Consider the following 18,916-nt stretch of genomic DNA (forward strand, 5'->3'; position numbering starts at 1 on the left):
TAGAGAGCCTGGCTATCTATAGTCCTTATCTGGTCTCTTGAACCCCTCCCACGCCTCTGGGCAGGAGAGCATTGCCAATATCCCCATTGCACAGATGGGGAACTGAGGCCCAGACACTTGCCCCAGGTAACACAGGGAGTTGGTGGGGCGCTGGGAACTGTCCAGTCCCAGGTCCCAGAAGGCTCCAGGCAGTGAGGGCTGGGCTTTCAAGAGACACAGTTGCACCTGCTGTGCAGATGGGCCCTCTACCTCCCCATCCTCCCGAGAGAGCTGTGGCAGGGAGGGGTGGGTGAGTGTCCCACAGGTCCAGGAGTGAGGGACCAGGAGGTGCTGAGGGAGTGATGGACCAAGGCCTGGATGCCCCCGCTAGACACACCATGGGCCTAGTGGGGGAGAGGAAGTACTTTCTTATGTTTGTTTTACACCTGCTGCCTATTAATTAATTTCATTGCACAACCCCTGGTTCTTGTGTTACGTGAAGGAGTAAATAACACTTCCTTAGTCACTTTCTCCACACCAGTCACCCAATGAAATTAAATTAATAGGCACCAGGTTTAAAACAAACAAAGTAAGTACTTTTTCACACAATGCACAGTGGAGCTTGTTGCCTGGGGATGTTGTGAAGGCCAAAACTATAACAGGGTTCAAAAAAGAACTAGATTAGTTCATGGAGGATAGGCCCATCAATGGTTATTAGTCAGGATGGGCAGGGATGCGACCCCATGCTCTGGCTGTCCCTAGCTGTTTGCCAGAAGCTGGGAATGGGCAACGAGGGATGGATCACGTGATGATTCCCTGTTTTGTTCATTCCCTCTGAAGCACCAGGCACTGGCCACTGTTGGAAGACAGGGTCCTGGGCTAGATGGACCATTTGTCTGACCCAGGGATGGTTGTCCTTATGATGCAAAGAATTCATTAGCTTCTCCGCAGTGGCCTTATCTTCCTTGAGCGCTTCTTTTGCACCTTGATCGTCCAGAGGCCCCACTGATTGTTTGGCAAGCTTCATGCTTCTGATGTAATTAAAATTTTGTTGTTGTTAGTTTTTGTACCTTGTGCTAATTGGGCTTCAACTTCTTTTTTAGACTGCCTTATTTGTACTTTTACACTGGACTTGCCAGAGTTTATACGCCTTTCTGTTTTCCTCACTAGGTTTGAACTTCCAACTTCTAAAGTCTGCCTTTTTGCCTCTTAACTGCCTCTTCTATTCTGTTCTTTAGCCATGGTGGCATTTTTGTGTGTGGTCCTTTTACTGGTTTTGTTTTTATTATTATTATTATTATTTGGAGTATACATTTAGTCTGAGTCTCTATTATGGTGTTTTAAAGTAGTCTCCATGCGGCTTGCCGGTATTTCACCCTTGTGACTGTTCCTTTTAATTTCTGTTTAACTAGCCTACTTCTGGTTGTGTTCTTCCCCTTTTCAAGGTTAAATGTTACTGTGGTGGGTTTCTTTGGCATTTCTCCCCCTCTGAGGATGTCAAATTTAATTACATTACCTTCACTATTACCAAGCAGTTCAGCTATAGTCACTTCTTTTGTTTTTTTTTATAGTTTAAAATGATTGGTTAAGATATAGCTGCGACACTGCCTGGATTAGGGGGACCATTTATATTATTTAACATCACTGTTGCAAAATTACAATAATTCATAGGAGGTATGCCATGCCAGGTCACAAATTATAACCTTTCGAATGGTAAGTGTGATAATATTGTTTATGGGTATGCATCATATTTGTATTGGAAGTTATGAATGTTTCATGGGTCTGGCTTTCAACTTGTGCTGTGTTTCCAGGGAGCTTTAAACGTCCATTGGTTGATCACAGAGATTCTGCTGGAGCAGCAAAACCCCTCCGAATAGCCTGCTTACTCTCACTGCTGCCTCCTCCAGCACGTCCCAGAACTACAGGGGCGTGAACGTCCCCGCTGGGTCTGAAGGACTGGAATCTGCTCTGGCTGCTGGATCAGAGCTATCAAGAGAGTCTCTCGATGTCATTGAGGAAAAGGCCTGTTTTCTGATAGGTCTGGCATGTATGCCTGGCATTCTTCGGGGCTCTAGGGGAATACAGCTGACAGAGATGATAGAAAGAAAGGATGCCCAGGTGCTAGAGAAAAAAGAAAAATCGGCTGGGTGGTGTAAAATGTATCAAGTCTCTTTACTGGGCGCACATTATAACAGCTCTACATCAGACCTCACAGAAACATCTCACATACCACCACACATGGTCTGAGAAGGACACAGAGAGAACGAGAATAAAGAGAATGAATTTTTACTGCAAGATCACAGACCTCCAGCCCAGATTGCGTCAACTCATCGAACGCACGTGCACGGATCAGGTCAGCTTTCCTTGGGAATTCTTACCAAACAACGCCAGGGGACAAGCGTCTCTCCAGACTCTGCTGCCCTTTTTGACACCCTGCAGATTGGAGTTAGACAGCAGCTGCCATCCTGAGTCGCACCACATGGGACTGGCTCAATTCCTTCCCTGCATTTAGAGACAGATTTTGTCGGTGTGACTTTTAAGTCTTTGAGGAAAGCTCTTTTCATCCAGTTCAGTTTTAAATAACTTAAGAGATGGGGCTCCAGCCCCCTCCCCGGGGAAACAACCCCACACCCCAAGGGATCTCACTGGCAGATGTTTTCCCTCAGTATTTGGCCTAGATTTTCTTTTTCTCCGTTTTATCCCGTTATTGCTGGGAAATGGGAATCACCAAGGGGGAATAAGCCTCTCATCCTGCCTGCTTCAATCCACTGGACAATCTCTCTCCATCCATTCTCGAGGCGCTCTCTCCATAAGCCAACGCCAATGTCTGTGCATGAGTCGAACTTTGAAACCCACAGCGCCGGAAAGGGTTCTTAACCAATTTCCCAGGAGGATTTGTCTGGCTGGGGCAGTGTCCCGGGGTGAACTGACATGTGGAGTAGGACGTGCCGCTGAATGTCAGGCCTCTCCCACAGCCAGCTCTGCAGGAGTGTAGCTGGAGAAGTGCCTGCACAGCTGATGCCTCAACTTCCCCTGCTCCTGCACGGCTTCAGGGAGTACGCTGCTGGTGGCCTGCAAGTAATCAGTGCGTGCAAGCACAGGCACACAGCCTGCAGGGACAGCTGCTGGGACCCTGAGTCCCACAAGGCTGCCTGCTTGGAGATATCCATAGTCCCATGCTGCTGTGGCGTTGTCAGTGGGCTGCAGGGCCTTGGCTGGATATTTCATTCCCTGGGGCCTGGTGGCCAAGGTGAGGGGCAGGGCCCCATAGCACTTCCCAGGACCTGCCAGCTGAGGTTAGGGGCAGGGCACAATGACACGGGGGGGCCATTCCTTGGGGGGCCGCTGCCCACTGTGGGCGCGCTGGCGCCGGGCCAGTCCTTGGCGCACTGGTAAGGCTGCTGATGCCTGCGGGCGCGCTGGCGCTGTTCCCCAAGCCCTTGCTGCCCTATGCGCTGGCACAGGGGCACGGCCCCACGTGGGTGCGGCGGTGCTTGCTCAGGGTGGAGTTGTCGCCGAAGCGCTTGCCGCACTGGGCGCAGGCGAAGGGGCGCTCCCCGGTGTGGGTGCGCTGGTGCTGCAGGAGGTTGGAGCTGAGGCCGAAGCGCTTGCCGCACTGGGCGCAGGCATAGGGCCGCTCACCCAAGTGGGTGCGCTGGTGCTGGATGAGGTTGGAGCTGAGGCTAAAGTGGCGCCCGCACTGGGGGCACTGGTAGGGGCGCTCGCCCGTGTGGGTGCGCTGGTGCTGCAGCAGGTTGGAGCTCTGTGTGAAGCGCTTGCCGCACTGGGCGCAGGCGAAGGGGCGCTCGCCCGCGTGGGTGCGCTGGTGCTGCAGGAGGTTAGAGCTGAGGCTGAAGGCCTTGCCGCACTCGGCGCACAGATAGGGCCGCTCGCCCGTGTGCGTGCGCTGGTGCTTGAAGAGCGTGGAGCTGAGGCTGAAGCTCTTGCCGCACTCGGGGCACACGTAGGGGCGCTCGCCCGTGTGCGTGCGCTGGTGCTTGATGAGGGTGGAGCTCTCGCTGAAGCCCTTGCCGCAGGCCGTGCACTTGTAGGGGCGCTCGCCCGTGTGCGTGCGCTGGTGCTTGATGAGCGTGGAGCTGTCGCTGAAGCCCTTTCCACAGTCGGGGCACTTGTAGGGGCGCTCGCCCGTGTGCGTGCGCTGGTGGCGGATGAGATCCGAGCTCTGGCTGAAGCCCTTGCTACACTCGGTGCACTTGTAGGGGCGCTCGCCCAGGTGGGCGCGTTGGTGCTGCGCCAGCTCCGAGCTCTGGCCGAAGCAGCGCCCACAGCTGGCACACTTGTAGGCTCTCTCTCTGCTGTGCACCCGCTGGTGCTGTATGAGGTAGGAGCTGAGGATGAAGCCCTTGCCGCACTCCGTGCACTTGTAGGGGCGCTCGCCGGTGTGCACGCGCTGGTGCTTGAGGAGCGTGGAGCTGTCGCTAAAACCCTTGCCGCAGTCAGGACACTTGTAGGGGCGCTCGCCCGTGTGGGTGCGCAGGTGGCGGATGAGGTCAGAGCTCTGGCTGAAGCCCTTCCCGCACTCCGTGCATTTATAGGGCTTATCCCCTGGGGAGGCTCTTGGCTGGGCAGCGACATCGTGGTGCTCCCCCATATCGCCTTCCCCAGGCGCGGGGTGGCTTGCAGGGCCCTGCCATTCCCAGCCTGCCCCGCAGTCACTCTCAGGGCTCTGCAGAAAGGCCGCACCGGATCCCCCTAGCAGTGTCCCATGCAGATCAACTCTCCCAGGATCAGGCGTCTCCAGCACATTCTCACCCAAAAACCCATCGTCTGCTGGAACAAAGAGAATCTGGACATGACTCATCCCATGCGCCTAGGCAACCAGGAGGGGGAGGGGGGCATGGGTGTTCAGCCACTGTGGGGCCTTGTCTACATACAGAGTTGCACCTGTTTAACCTAAGATGTGATCTAAAATCTGTTTGGTTATGCCAGTGCCAAAGGCTGTGTAGATGTGCTTATTTCAGTCTAGCTGAAGTCAACTGGGCACAGGTCTAAGCCACTCAAAGCAAAGCCAGAGCGTCCACACACAGGAGTTTGCACCAGTTTCACTAAATGGGTTTTCACACCTTAAGTTACAAAACACAGCAACTTGCTAGTGTAGAAGACTGAAAATCAGCAGCTGAGTTGTACATCCTCCCAGGAGACAGGACGGGGCCAATGTCCTGCCTTAACACCCCGAGAAGGATGAGATGGGAAGGAATTCTCCCAGAGTGCACGCAGGACTTGGGGAGAGCTGTGATGAGCACTTGCGTCATTCAACACCACGCCCCTTTCACCTTGGGCTAATGGCACCTCTGAATGGCCTCCATCAATGCTGCAATTGCTCTCTCTCCGGGACCCACCACAGCCTGGATTTGGTAGCCTGCCACCCTGGCTGCAACGCCTGCCTACATTCCAGGCTTTTGGGGAGAGGGTTGGGTTTGTTTATTATCTCGTCAGCCCTGGAAGGAGCTGCTCTTTATGCTGTGTTGTGTAGCACGTGATCTAGTTAACAGGATAGGGCACCTGGAGAGGGTTTTATAAAATGTCTAAACTGCAGTACACACACATTAAGGTTGCAGAGTCAAAACATGCAGCGGATAGGAAATGCCAGAATTAAGGGTACTCTGCAGCCCTACTCCACTCAAGTCTTTAATTACATGATCACCTGCTATTTTTCCTACAGGACCCTGCCTCATTCAATATATGGGACAGAAGGTGCTCAGAGAACAGGTAGCTATTCAGTATCAATTCTTGCCCTCATCAGTCAGCATGGGGCCTTCTTCAGTACTACTACACATGGGCCAACCCTGCCCTGAACACAGAACGATTCATGTCTTCACAGGCATCTCTAGGTTGCTCTCCTCACAGCAGCTCCAGCCTAATCCTCAAAGTTATTTAGGTTCCAAACTTCCTTTGATTTCAAGGACTGTGCCTTAATTCACTGCTGTTGGTACCGCACTATCGTCACACTAACTCTCTGAGCTGAGGAGGCATTATCCCCATTTTACACATGGGGAACGGAGACCAAAGGGTCAGTGTCAACTCACGGTGGGTGCCCAAGTGGGGACACCTCGGGCCTGACTTTTCAGAGGACTCAGCATGTTACAGCACTGTGTGCACTCACAGCATAGCTGCCATTTACAGCAGCTGCAGGTGCTCAGCACTTCTGCTCAGCGCCAGGTGTCTTGAGCAGGGCTGCAGCATGTTCAGTGTAAATGGAATCTTTGGAGAATTCAGACTAACAAGTCTCTGCTCAGAGTGTGTGAACTGAAATTTTTCAGAGGTTTATAACTTGGCCAAATGTGGGCATTTCTTCATGGTAATAGCAAAAGGGACACCCCCTGACCTGAGGGCAACCCCCTGCCACATTTCAAGTCTGCTGCGCAGCATGAAAGCACTACAGTGTCTCAGTGAAACGGTTGTAAGGCTTTTTGGTTTTTAACATGAGCAAAACAATTACTTTTCCCTACTTTCGTTCTCAACAATAGCAGCACCATTTTAGCTGAAAATTGACAACAAAAAACACAACCTGAGGCCAAGACAGAGAGTGGGAAATTTCAACCCAAATAGTCTCAGTTTGGCAAAGATATAAGGAACTGGAAACAGGGTCTTATAATGGGAAGTGTCGGGTATCCCTAACGATAGTTGTCGCTGCCTGTAATCATTAAATGTGAGACACCTGCAGTGCTGACACGAAGCTGCAATGCCAAGGCCAGTCACCAAGCACAGCTGGATTCCAGCTGCAGATGGCAGACAGGCAGGTCAAGGGGAGCCCCTCCCTTACCAGAGAGCAAGCAGCAGAAGACACATTCACCACGTGAGCAGACCAGAACCACCGAGGTTTCTCCACCATCTGGGAAGGAGGTGGTGGAGGGAAGCAGAGGGATGGCAAGGGGAAGGCCCAAGGAAAGCGAATCAGGCCGAGTGAAGGGGGCTACTGAGAGGCCAGATGGAGGGACTGGAGAATCGCCTTCTCTCCTCATGCCAGGACTGCAGAACATGGAGGTTTTTGCCAGAAGATGGTCAACCCAGGAGATGCAGCACAAAAACCCTCCCCCTGAAAATCCTGCTCAGGGGAAAGGAGAGGTGGGATAGGACCAGCTGGCTGTTCCCTTCCTCACCCATGCCTATTTGATGATTACTCCATTTTCTTTGCAAGGCTGACTCCTGCCATGAGCCATCCAGCCTTCTGCTTCCAATGTGGCGGAGGATACACAACTGGTTTTCTGCACTGTCAGGGGATCTTTCCTCCCAACCCCTGCAGAAGGCAGAGCTGCCTTCGAAGCGCAATCATGACATCTCTGAATAAACAAGACTGACATCTCTTTCCTGTTCCCAGCATTAGGTCGTTAATGAAATTCGAGAGCTCCGTCTTTGACGCTGGCTCACTGGCAGCAGCACCCTCCAGCGCGCCATGAAGTTTTCACTTCCACCTCCCACAGACACGGCAAAGCAGCATGTCCCCTTCTCAATCCCACTCTGGCGCTCATACGCTTTTGACAGCGTTCAGGCACGACCATGGTACTCAAGTGAATGGGGTGAAGGTTTCTTAGTACAAGACTCAGAGGTCGACGTTAAAGTTGCGTGTTAAAGCATGAGCTGGACGAAGCTGGGGGAAGTGCTGCTTTGAGGTATCTACTGGAGGTGGATGTGTTAGCCTTGCATAGTGTTTGGGAGGATGATGTCCAGAGAGCACCGTACGTGAGGGGAAGATGTTTCTGTGCTTTAAAAGATTTGCATGGTTGAGCACTGGCTTGCCGCAGCCAGAACTGCCACTAAATGAGGCTTTCATTTATGATACGCTAATTTCTGGCTGATCACAATGTTTAACCCAGCAGGAGAGCCCAATGATTGGAAGGTGGCTAAGTGTCACAGCCAGATCGTTACTCTGATGGAAGGCTTTAGGCCTTGCACAAGAGACTGGTGAGATGGGGCAGGAAAGTGACAGCTCAGCTCTTCTTGGCTTTCCAGCTTTTGGTTTCACTCACTGAGGGTTCCTGAGTTGATTTAGCTTTTAGCCCTCACCTGTGAACCTCGGGATCTCAGTTTTCTCCAACTCCTGGGGATCCAGGACATGCAGCTCTTCCGCTCGTTCCATCCAGGAGGTCACGGCAGAACTGGGAATGGGAAATCCTGCTCAGGGGAAAGGAAATGGGCAGCAATTTACAAATTCTAAATCCTGCACAGGCTGGAGCAGACATGCAATCTGAGTGGAGGGGAAAATGCCTGGAGACGTCAAAGTAAGGCATTGTCTGGGAGGTGTGCTGTGTCCCACAGGCAGATGCAGGACTTCAGCACAACACCAATATTAAGTCAATTTCCCATTTTCTAAACTTGCACAGAGCCCAGTCCCTGCCTAGGACAGGCGACCTGGAGTCCCGGGGGGGTGGGAGTGGGAAGTAATGTGAACATGAGAACACCGACACACACACTTTCCCCAGGAAGCTCTAAGGTGAGCACAAGTGATTGCTACTCAGGTGTCAATTCTACAGCCTTCCCCAGTGCTTTACCATCCCACAGTGAGGCCAAAGTTTAATGCAGTGTCGGACACTCGGCCTCCAGGGGCTCTTACAGGCACATATCGCCATGAAACATAAGGACCAGGGAAGGCGTATGAGCTGGAGTCGACCCAGGCATGCCACAGAGAGCCGGTCTGAGTAAACTCAATCCTGAGAGAGCAGAGTCTGGTCATTCTCCTGCATGATGGAGAGGGCCTCCGCTCTTTGGCCAAACACCCCATTCAGCCTCCAAGAAATTCACAGGCACCTCAGCAAAACCACCAGCACCTGAAACATCAGACATCTTCAATCTAGCAGAGAAAGTTGTAACATGATCCAATGGCTGGAAGTTGAAGGTAGACAAATTCAGACTGGAAATAAAGTGTGCATTTTTAACAGTAAGAGTAATTAACCACTGGAACAATTTACCAACGGTCATGGTATATTCTCCATCACTGACAATTTTAAAGTCAAGATGGGATCAGCTGCAGATCCACATTTTTGTATCCAAACAGGGCTCTCCACATTCCCCCAAAATTCCAGCGAGTTTCATTCCATTCATTTTCCAAACATTCTAGTTTTTCAACATTTCCCACAACATATTTTAACGTTAACCCGTTCCACTTTATGAAAACAAATTATTTAAGCTGGGAAAAATCCCTCTATGGCCCACCCCTGTCCTTGCAAGTTGCTGTGTGGGGTAGTGTCCTATACCTATGGAGAGATCCCGATTGCCATGAGCCCACATAGGTACAGGGGTCTGTCTGTGTGGAAAAGGTCCACTGACGAAGCTTGCCAACCAAAACTGGCAATGGGAACCCCTCCCTCTCCCCCTCCTCCCAAAAGAGGTTTTCATCCAAAAATTTTCAAAATTTGGAACATTTTGTGAAGATGAAGGGGGGGAAAAGCCAAACAGAATAAAAGTTTAGCATGGAGATTTGAACAGCAGAGTTTGTGTCCCCTGTGATTTCCTGGGTATGTGTATTGAAAGAGCTCAGACTTTTATACTCAGTCAGCCATAGCCAGCTTCCCTTGAGGCTTCCAGATTGCTTCCAATAGGCCTTCATTTGTGCGAAACAGAAACCCAGGGATTGTCAGCCCAGCCCATATGTAGGGTCCATCTAGTCTGGTCTCTGCCAATGGGTAGGACCAGCTGCTTCAGAAAAAGATATAAAACTTCTACAATGCAACAGGATGCCCTTCTTAGCTTTCGGCAGTAAGCACGTAGGGCTGTGGAGCAACATTTAGCAGAAAAGGACCTGGGGGTAACGGTGGATAAAAAGCTGGATATGAGTCAGCAGTGTGCCCTGGTTGTCAAGAAGGCTAATGGAATAATCTGGCTGTCTATTGCTTTAAGGAGAATTGTTTATTCAAGTAATTCTGCTTGAATGTTTTAGCAACATTGGGTGAGCAGCTTTTGCAGTGCTGAGAGTGGCTGGATACACTGGGGTGCTCAGAGAGGCACCTTATTGGGCAAAGAAGAGGAGGTTACATAGGAGACATTTATATAAAAATCATACATATTGCATGTAAAGGCAGTAGTAGCTGCTGTACCTAACAGGGCATGTTCTGCACTAGACACAGCTGCAAAGTTTGCCTTTTGTAGTGAAACTTTTACTCCTGGCCCATGACTTTAACAGAACAGGTGATCTGGCCCTCATCATGTGGGACATCCTGGGACTGGGTCAAAATGGTCCACGTTGGCCTTAGTAATCATGAATCTCTGAGACTACCAGCTCTTCTGATGCCTACACTTTACTTGCCTATCTGGGGAAAAGGGCTTTGGCCACCTTTATTGTGAGAGAAATCCCCAAGGGTTGTAACTGGCATGTGTAGTTCTTGCGACATGCTGGCATAGCTCTGAAGGGCAGCTTGGTTCCCTCTCCCCCTAGAACAGGCAAGGCCACCACCTGATGTGCCCTTAAGATGTCTCTGGTGCATATTTTTAGAACCCTCATGATACAGGCGTGTAGCTGCCTCTGGGGTGGAACACAGCAACACCTGATCACAGCAACACCAGGGCAGGAAGCCAAAACCAGCACACCCAACTGAAAGCACCTGTGTGTGTGTGTGTGTGTGTGTGTGTGTGGGAGGAGGGGGAGGGTTAGATAGGCAAAAACAACTCACCTTGGCCTATGGGAAAAGCGGCTATCGTCTTCACACCTGTGAAGTGACACAAGACCGGTCCCTTCAGCGGGAGCAGAGCAGGGCCAGGTTAGCCGCTCGACAGGCGGGGACACGGAGGCTCGGCGCGGCAACGGGACCGGCGCGGCTATCAGCCCGTGCCCGGGCCAGCAGCTCCGCGGAGCCCTATCGCCGCCCCCGAAGCAGCGCGGCTCGGCTGCACCGGGCTGGGCTCCCCCGCGGCTGGTTCACACCTGCCGGAGAGCGAGCGAGCGCCCCGGGACCGCCTCACACCACACAACACCACAACACACAACACACCACACCACACCCCCCGCTCGCAGCCGGCCGGGGCCGAACCGGACTCGCTCCGGGCTGTCTCCAGCGGCTGCTGCCCGCCCACAGCCCCCCGCGGGCCGGCCGGGCACGGGCCCAACTCACTGGCGGGGCAGCCGCTGGGGGGCGCCGAGGCCGGGCCGGGCCGGGGGTGTCGTGCCCGCCCCGCGCCCGCCGCCGCCGCAGCAGGCGGGGCCCCGCGTGGACACGCCCCGCCCAGAAACGCCGCGCCCCTTCCCTCGTCCGCTCCCCAGGCCCGCTGCCGCTCCCACCGCAGCCGGGCTGAGCCGGGCCGGGCCGGGAGCCGGCGCCTCGCCCCGGGGCCTACGCCAGGTGCGCGGCCCCCACTCGCCACACAGCGCCGGGCCCCCGCGACCAACCCCCCCCCCCCGGGAAAGCGGGTTCCACTCGCAAGGGACTGTGGGAAACGTAGTCCAGCCGCCCTGGGAGCCGTGGCAGCTGCCCCGCCGCTGGGGGGCGCCCTAGGCACCAGCACCCTCCCCCACGCCGGCCAGGCCCGGCCCCGCACCCCAGCCAGGTCCGGCCCGCACCCCAGCGCTTCCTGCCTGCGGGCTGCCAGTCTCCGCATCCCCGGGGACAGGCCGGGCGCTGCGTTACCGCAGGGAGCACCCCCGTGGGCAGGGGATCCCCAGCGCTAGCCAGCCGCACCCCAGCCTGGCAGGGCATGTCCCCCTGCGGGGGGAGGCAGGCTGAGGACATGCCCCGTGGTAGCACATGCCGCCAGCAGCTCTGGCCTCAGTTCCCCCGTGTCAGGAATGACCCGTGTACACCCCCAGTTGTTAAGCAGTGCCCCCCTCTTCTGGGGTCTGCTGCATTAAACAGCATCCAGCGCCTCAAAGAATCCCATCTGACACCCCCGCCCCCTTACGTGGGGGGCTCCACAATCTCCCTTTTCAGGACTGTATGGCCGGCAAACTCACCCCTTAAGTTCAGGGGGCTTGCAGCCCTCCAGGTCGGGCCCGTCCCGGCCTGGCCTGGCCTTGCCTTGCCTGAATTCCTGCTTTTCAGTCACTCACCTCCAGACCCCTGATCACTCCTTGCCCCTTCCCAGGTGGGTCTCATTGCCCCAAACACCTGTCTGGGCTAGCAGGGGGAGCCTGGCCCCACAAGGCTCCTGGTCCCAGACCCTTAAAAGAATAACAGCCTGGGCCTTCCTGCCTTCCTTCCTTCCAGCAGCGTTGAGATCCATCAAACTGAATTGTAAACCCTGTATATGATGGAAACCAGTTCAAGCCAGGGAGTGCAGCAGCAGCAGCAGCCCCCACTCCCCTAGTTCCAGCACCTAAGCTTCCTTCACCTTCCCCCTCCCCAGCCACTTCCCTGGGGCCACAGACCCTGTCCTCTGACCTCACCATAGAGCCCCTCGCTGGATCCAGAGCCAGAACTCCAGGGTCAGGAAGAGGCACAATTGGGGGGGAAACAAGGCACAAGCCCATCTTAAGTCCCCTTTGCGGGCACAGTTTGGGGTTTAGGGCGTGACACTGCCCAGGACAGTGAGTGACCTTGTTATCCCTAGCCTCTGGCAAGAGGAAGATTTGCTGGTGCTTGAGACTGCGTGACCAGAGACTAGCGAAATTAGCATTACTAGCAGGAATTATTTTGATTGCTGAAGTTCCGGAGGCCCTGTCAGGAATCAGCGCCTCCCTGCACTGGGCTTTGGACACGCACAGTAAAAAAAATGGTCTCTGCCCCAGAGGCTTCACTAACTCACCAGTGTAAACCAGATTAAAATCCAATTTACACTGATGCAAATCCTTGAGAGGACACCCTTCTATCAGTGTACGACGAATTATAGCACCTTAGCTTGGCCACCAAATGTCTACTGACACAAACCAGACCACTAGAAAGCAGGGTTCAGTCAATAGCACAGTGCCCTTACACAAAGTCACAGCCATGAAACTAAATCATTTAATGTCACACATTTAGCTACTGTAACTGGAGACCAAGCCTACATAAGGGCTGGTTCTACCCACTAGCCATCCCCAAAATGGATCTTCATTCACACCCTTAGTCGTTTTGTCTGCAGATGGACTCTTATCTCAGATGAAGTGTACTATTTGGATGTAGCTTTAGGCTTGCTCCACACACAGGCTTGGTATTGGTATAACTATTTCTCTGGGGGGCGGGAGGACGTTTCTACCCAAATAGTTAAATCAGTCCCCCAGTGTGGACGCAGTATCAAGGTGTCTTATAGCAGTAGAGCTTATGCCCCTTTCTGCACGCTGCTACACCAATATAACTGCATCCACACTGCAGGGGTTGTACCAGTTTAGCTCTGCTGGTATAGTTAAAGTGCTACCACTTGTGTGTGTAGGCGAGGGCTAAACCAATTTGTTACCAATTTAAATGAAATCAAAACAGGAAAATAGGACACTTAATCTGTGACAGGAGACCCCACCCTAGAGCCACACAGAGAGAGCACTGGCCAGTTATAAGGGGCTCAAAGCTGCTTTACACCAGAGTAGCTGCAGTACAACACCTTTTAGACCCCCCCCCCCCCGCCCCCATCCCTGTCTCCAGGGTCCCTGTAGGGGCGCACACACCCACACAGCTGTCTCCATCCCTCCTGCAGTCCCTGTGGAGTAGCTGTGGTGCAACAAGCAGGTTTTGAAAACAGACATTTAGGACTAAGGCTGAGAGTATCTTTTTCTGCAGAGAATGCCATGAGAAACCACCTCTTCAAAATGGCCACCTGCTCCATCTTTGTTAAGGGCGGCTTGTGGCATTGGTTCCATTGAGGATAAGGGAGAAAGTGGCCATTTTGAAAGAGGGCAGATATTGGCGAGTATTGTCCTTACAGGAGAATTCTTCATCCTCTGCTGCTGGAGAACCATTCAGTTCTGGAGAAGAACCAGAAACTGGCCATTACGTCTAAAAACCACCCAGATCTAATCCTGAGCCACTTTTTCCACCAAGTTTGGTGTGAACAGAGGATGCCTGACTGCTACATGGCCTAAATCAGCGGCTCTCAACCTTCCCAGACTACTGTACCCCGTTCAGGAGTCTGATTTGTCTTGCCTACTCCCCAGTTTCACTTCAGTTAAAAACAACTTGATTACAAAAATCAGACACAAAAATACAAGTGTCCCAGCGCACGATTACTGAACCATTGCTTGCGTTCGCATTTCCCCCATATAATTATAAAATCATCAGTTGGAATATGAACACTGTACTTACATGTCAGTATAAACCCCTCACGGTCTGTATGACATTTTAGTTTGTGCTGACTTCGCTAGCGTTTTTCGTGCAGCCTGTTGTAAAACGAGGCAAATATCTAGCTGAGTTGATGTATCCCTGTTGACGTACCCCCTGGGAAAACCTCTGGGTACCCCCAGGGGTACACGTACCCCAGAAGACTTCTGCTCTCCCTGGTTGAGAATCGCTGGCCTAAAGGACCGCTGTCTATTAACGTTACCAGCCACCGGATCTGGACTGATTGGTACAGTCTCAGAAAATGCTGGCGGGGCGGGAGAAGAGCCGGGGTGCCAGGGACTGAACTGGAGGGGTCCAGGGCAGCCGGGCGGGGGAGCTGTCAGCGCAGGGCTGGGGGGCTGCATGGTGTCTGGGGGTGCGAGAGGAGGCTGCTGGTTGTCCGGCTGGGTGGGGGGGAGAACTTCGGCTTGGGGGGGTCCTGGGGCAGCTGGGCAGGGAGTGTTGGGGGGCTGTCGGGGGCTGGGCTCAGGGCAGACCGGGCTGGGGGCTGGGCTGGGGGTGTCAGGAGAGTGGTGGGGGTAGGCTGGGGTGTCATCTGGGGGGATCAGGGCAGGGCCGGGGGGATGGGGGTTGGAGGCGCGGCAGGGCCGGGGAGGGGTGTCAGGGCAGTAGGGGGGCGGGATGCTGGGGGGCTGGGAGTCCAGGCGGGCCGGGCTCCCTGCGGCTGAGCCGCGCCCCGCTCGGGTGCGGTGGTTACGGCAGGGCAGGGCAGGAGGAAGCCGCAGCAGTTCCGGGCACGGAGCGAGCGGCGCAGGTGAGTCCGCGGAGGGGCCGGAGGGGAGGGGCTGGGCTGGGCTCGGCTCGGCTCCGAGGGACCCCCACGCCCCGGGCCTGTTTGGGTCCCCCCCACCTGGCCCCCGCACCTGGCTGCCGTCTGCCCCCCTTCTCCTCTGCCCCTCCCCCGGCCCTCTTCTCTCTCCCCTCCTCGCACCCAGCCCGCTTCCTTCTCTCCCCCCAGCCGGACCCGGACCCCGACCCCGACCCCTTCTCTCCTCCAGGGCCAGCATCTGGCTCCCTTCTCTCCCCCCACCCCACCCCCGGCCCCTTCCTCCTCTTCCCCCCCCCCCGAATCCCCCCCCGACTCCCTTCCCTCCCCCGGGGCCGGCAGCTGGCCCCCGTCTCTCCCCCCCCTCGCACCCAGCCCCCCGCACCTGGCTGCCTTCTGTGCCCCCTACCCCACCCCGGCCCCCTTCTCTCTCCCTCCTCGCACCCAGCCCGCTTCTTTCTCTCCCCCCACCGCCCCGGCCCCGGCCCCCTTCCCTCCCCTGGGGCCAGCACCTGGCCGGCTTCCCTACTCCCCCCCCGCCCCCCATCTCCCTTCTTTTCTCCCCACCCTCCAGGGCCCTGTGCCTGCCCCTCTGGGCCATGAGCACCTCTGCTGGAGGGCCTGGGGCTGGTGCCAGCCTCTCCTTCCATGGCGGCTGCTGCAAATTGCCCACCTGGGCTCCTGCTCCTTTGAACAGCTGGCACGGCCCTGCCGGAGCCGGAGCCAGAGCCTGGACTCCTCCACCCGGGCAATGCCCGCCTCCCTCCGCTTCCTTATCAGCGCCAGGCCCTAGCAGAGGCGCGGCGGGAGAAGGGAAGTTTGGCCCTGCCTGCCGCGTCCCCTGGAGTGGGCCAAGGCTGGCGGCTTTGTCCCCGTGCATGTTCCTCTGGGCAAACCTGGCCAGTCCCGTGTAGAAATGGGAACCGGGCGCTGGGCCTTTCCCTCCCGGCCGGTCGTGCGGGGCCAGGGGCCCAGAAACCAGCAGCGCTTTATGTCAGGTTAAACCAGGGCGGCACCCGCTGTCCACCAGCACAGAGGGGGCATGGCCTGGGCTCCCTCGGCACTGAGTGGTCCCCAGAGGCTGGCGCCGTCTCACCAGCTGGTTTAGGAGCCAGCGTGGGTCTGTGTGCAAAGGGCCCTGGCCTGGTCAGAGCCTGGCCGTTTTACTGCTGTGAAAGCAGCTCCTCTTCTGCCAGTGGAGCCCTCGGCCATTCCAGGGGACCCTTCCCCAGCACCCGCAGGCTGGGCCCAGGGCAATGATTTCAAAGCTCCCGGCACGTTGTCTATGCCCAGTGTTTGCAGGTTGGAAGCTCTGGGGAGCCCCTTGGGCTGGGGCTGGGTTTTGGGGTATGTGGGGGGCACTACAGAGGCAGAGCCACGTGGGCCTCCCCATGCTGAAGGGAGGGGCTCAGTCTCTTGTCTGGCCTGGCCTGGCCTGTGCTATGCACACTTGGCCCCTAGGAGCTGGACCCCCTCATCGCCCGGGGAAGCCACTGTGCTGGTGTGGCATGAAGATCTTCCATCATGCCGCCAAGGCTCCTTTGGAGCTGCTCAGACCTGCCCAGGGTGGCTGCCCACCCCCGTTCCTGGGTTAATGGAGATTCTCTCTTCTAGGCATTGGGAAGGTCTGCTGCCGCCCAGAGGACTGAGCTGGGGCCCAGCCCGTTGGCTTGTGGACGGGCGTAGGTACAGATCTGCTGCTAGCGCAGACTTGGCTCCCTCCGCTGTCACTTGTCAGGCGGCCATTGGGCTGGTGGAAGGGGCCCGTGATAGCTCGTCGGGCGCCGGGGGAACATGCAGCGTGGAATCACTGTTGCGAACCCCTATGCCAGCGTGAATATCCCACGAACTCGGCTGGAGAACAGCTTCGTTAAGCGCTACCTGGGGGAGGAGCCTCCCTCGCCCACTGTCATCGTTAACCCTGGGGCCGTGCCTACCTACCCAGCCCCAGAGCAGCTGAATGGGGCCAGTAAACCTGCGTCACTGGACAGTTGGGATGGTTCCAAAATCCTGACGCGGGAGTCCTGGGCCCAGCCGTATAACCCTTATGCCAGCCTGAAGCTGGAGAACGGCACTTCCTCAACCACGATGTATTCCATCGAGCTCGACAAACACCAGAAGAGTCCTGAGGCAGGCCCGGACAGTAGCTGCATCTGCTGCTGGAAGCACTGCCACCGCTGCAGGAAATGCCACTGTGTTGTCTCCTAACCCCTTCACACTCGCAACCACAGGCCCTGACCTCTTGCAACACACAGACTGGCGCCTAACCTTAAGGAGAACTGCAGGGGTGGGCAGCCCCAGATATGGTGCCCATCCTGCCTGTTTCCAGCTAGGAACCGTGGGACACCTCTATGGACAACCAGAGCCGACAGCAGCCTGGCAGTCTTCTGAGACGCTTCGTGATCTTTGGCCCTCTCGGGGATGCTGGAGTGTGGGGAGGGGGCGTGACTATATTCACCCTGGTTGCAGGGTGGTTTCATCCTACGGAAAAGGAGCTCAGGGGCTGTGGTGATGGGCATGGAGCAATGACATGCTTCCAGGATTGTGGCCAGGGCTCGGGGGAGTTTCAAGAAATGCCGGTGAAGCCTGGAGTGCCCAGTGCAGGGCCCTGTGATGGAAACTCGACCGTTTGTGCCCACTTACTAACCCAGCTGAGAGCTTTCTGCCCTAGGGAATAGTTCTGATGCCCCTGTGCTGACCTCCCAATGCAGACAGAGACATGCCAGGGTTTCACCAACTGGAGAAGCAAGAACCGGAACTTGGGGGAGGGGGGCTAGGCAGTTTTTATGGGTGCTCCCCGTGGCTGGGGCATGCTGGGAACAGTCTTGCCTGGCTGTGTAGGCTGTGTTCCTCTTGCTTCTGTGGGGAAATGGCCTTGCAAACCAAGGCCTTGTCTACACACGGTAGTCATGGTAAATGTGGTCCAGTCTAATGTGGCTGCAGTTATCCTGGGGGAAAAGGGCACAAACCGGTCTAGCTATTCCGGTAAGGGAAGGGGAACAAGCGCTACTGGTATGAAGCAGCTGGATCCTGCTCTAACTGTGTCTGCGCTAGGACCTGGGCTGACAGAACTGGGTAGGTAACTCTCACGCTCCTGACCAACATGCTTGAGTGGTACAAACCCTGTTTGCCAAGCAGGCTGGAATGAGGATCCTGCCAGTCCTTGCCTGCCCATCCTCCAGACACAAAGGAAGGACAAACAAACAAAACGGCCTGGAGAATGTGCTGAGCACTGCTCCGGGGATGTGCCATGGCTGGACATGTCGGCCTCCGTCTAAACTCACGGTGCTAGGAGACTGTTCTAACACCTCACACCCCCTGTGCGGGGGCCAGGCATGGCTGGCAGCCGCTTTCCAGGGGCCAGGTGGCCTTGAGATCAGGCAGCAGCCAGCCCTGCTCTGCGTGAGCAGAGGGAGGGGCCTGGCTGGTGTTAGTGCCAGTGCTGCTGTGGGGCCTCGTGCAGGCTGCAGAGGTGATTTCTGGAGGCAGGGAGGGCGTGGGACAAGGGGCGTGGAGTCCTCTGAGTCCCCCTCAGTTGTGCAGACCCCAAGCCACTGGGACTGTCAGAGGTGTACTGAAATAATCGGGCCTGCTCCCTTGGGGGAGTTTCTAAAGCGGACGCCCCAGCCCTGACGTGGGGGGCAGGACCATGGGGAGCAGGGCTGGTGTCCTCTGCACGGGTAGAGGAGAGCCTCGCACTGCTTCCGCAGCAGGTTGGGTAACGAGGCAGCATCTCTCTTCCTTTTACGCTGGTGCCCCTTCTCATGCACTGCAGCTCGGTCCCTCTGCAGCTTGTCAGTGTCACCCCAGGCTTGGCTTTCCTGCCCGATTCCTCATGTGCTCTGCTAGGCCAAGTGGTTTGCATGTGAAACCTGAACCAGACCCTCTGTTGTCCTTCATAGACAGCCCCCTGCAGCTCTGGTCCTAGCGGCTGCAGCTGCTGGCTCAGGCCTGCCTCGCAGGTGAGAATCTGCACAAG

The 18,916-nt window shown here is 55.7% G+C and overlaps 2 protein-coding genes across 5 annotated transcripts; one reads left to right on the forward strand and one right to left on the reverse strand.

The window, feature by feature from the left end:
* Nucleotides 1-2,132: 2,132 nt before the first annotated feature.
* On the reverse strand, nucleotides 2,133-11,183 carry LOC137161963 (zinc finger protein 135-like). 4 transcript variants are annotated; one of them, XM_067561459.1, is made up of 3 exons: nucleotides 10,605-11,183; nucleotides 8,005-8,112; nucleotides 2,133-4,767 (listed from the first exon to the last, which is right to left on the reverse strand). In XM_067561459.1, the coding sequence occupies exons 2-3, from the start codon at nucleotides 8,075-8,077 to the stop codon at nucleotides 3,428-3,430; spliced, it is 1,413 nt and encodes a 470-aa protein (XP_067417560.1). In that variant the 5' UTR covers nucleotides 8,078-8,112; nucleotides 10,605-11,183; the 3' UTR covers nucleotides 2,133-3,427. The 4 variants fall into 4 exon arrangements, with proteins under 4 accessions (XP_067417560.1, XP_067417557.1, XP_067417556.1 ...); XM_067561456.1 differs by lacking the exon at nucleotides 10,605-11,183 and adding an exon at nucleotides 8,766-9,710; XM_067561455.1 differs by lacking the exon at nucleotides 10,605-11,183 and adding an exon at nucleotides 8,766-9,710 and having other exon boundaries at nucleotides 2,133-4,770.
* A 5,548-nt stretch (nucleotides 11,184-16,731) lies between these two features.
* Nucleotides 16,732-17,145, forward strand: LOC137161948 (cysteine-rich tail protein 1-like). Its single transcript, XM_067561437.1, has one exon. The coding sequence runs from the start codon at nucleotides 16,732-16,734 to the stop codon at nucleotides 17,143-17,145; it is 414 nt and encodes a 137-aa protein (XP_067417538.1).
* The last annotated feature ends 1,771 nt before the right edge of the window (nucleotides 17,146-18,916 follow it).

The sequence above is a fragment of the Emydura macquarii genome, unplaced genomic scaffold (genome assembly GCF_026122565.2).
Source record: "Emydura macquarii macquarii isolate MOO-44397 ecotype Brisbane River unplaced genomic scaffold, CSIRO-AGI_Emac_v2 contig_2417, whole genome shotgun sequence".
Lineage (NCBI taxonomy): Eukaryota > Metazoa > Chordata > Testudines > Chelidae > Emydura > Emydura macquarii.

Bases quoted from the DNA above. Each gene is read 5' to 3' on its own strand.
- LOC137161948 (XM_067561437.1), top strand. From the start codon at position 16,732: ATGCAGCGTGGAATCACTGTTGCGAACCCCTATGCCAGCGTGAATATC.
- LOC137161963 (XM_067561455.1), bottom strand. From the start codon at position 8,916: ATGACCGTTGGTAAATTGTTCCAGTGGTTAATTACTCTTACTGTTAAA. The intron at 8,113-8,765 runs GTGCTGGTGGTT...TCCCCTGAGCAG, and splicing joins GAAGATGTCTGATGTTTCAG to GATTTCCCATTCCCAGTTCT. The intron at 4,771-8,004 runs GTGAGGGCTAAA...TCTTTGTTCCAG, and splicing joins TGAGATCCCGAGGTTCACAG to CAGACGATGGGTTTTTGGGT.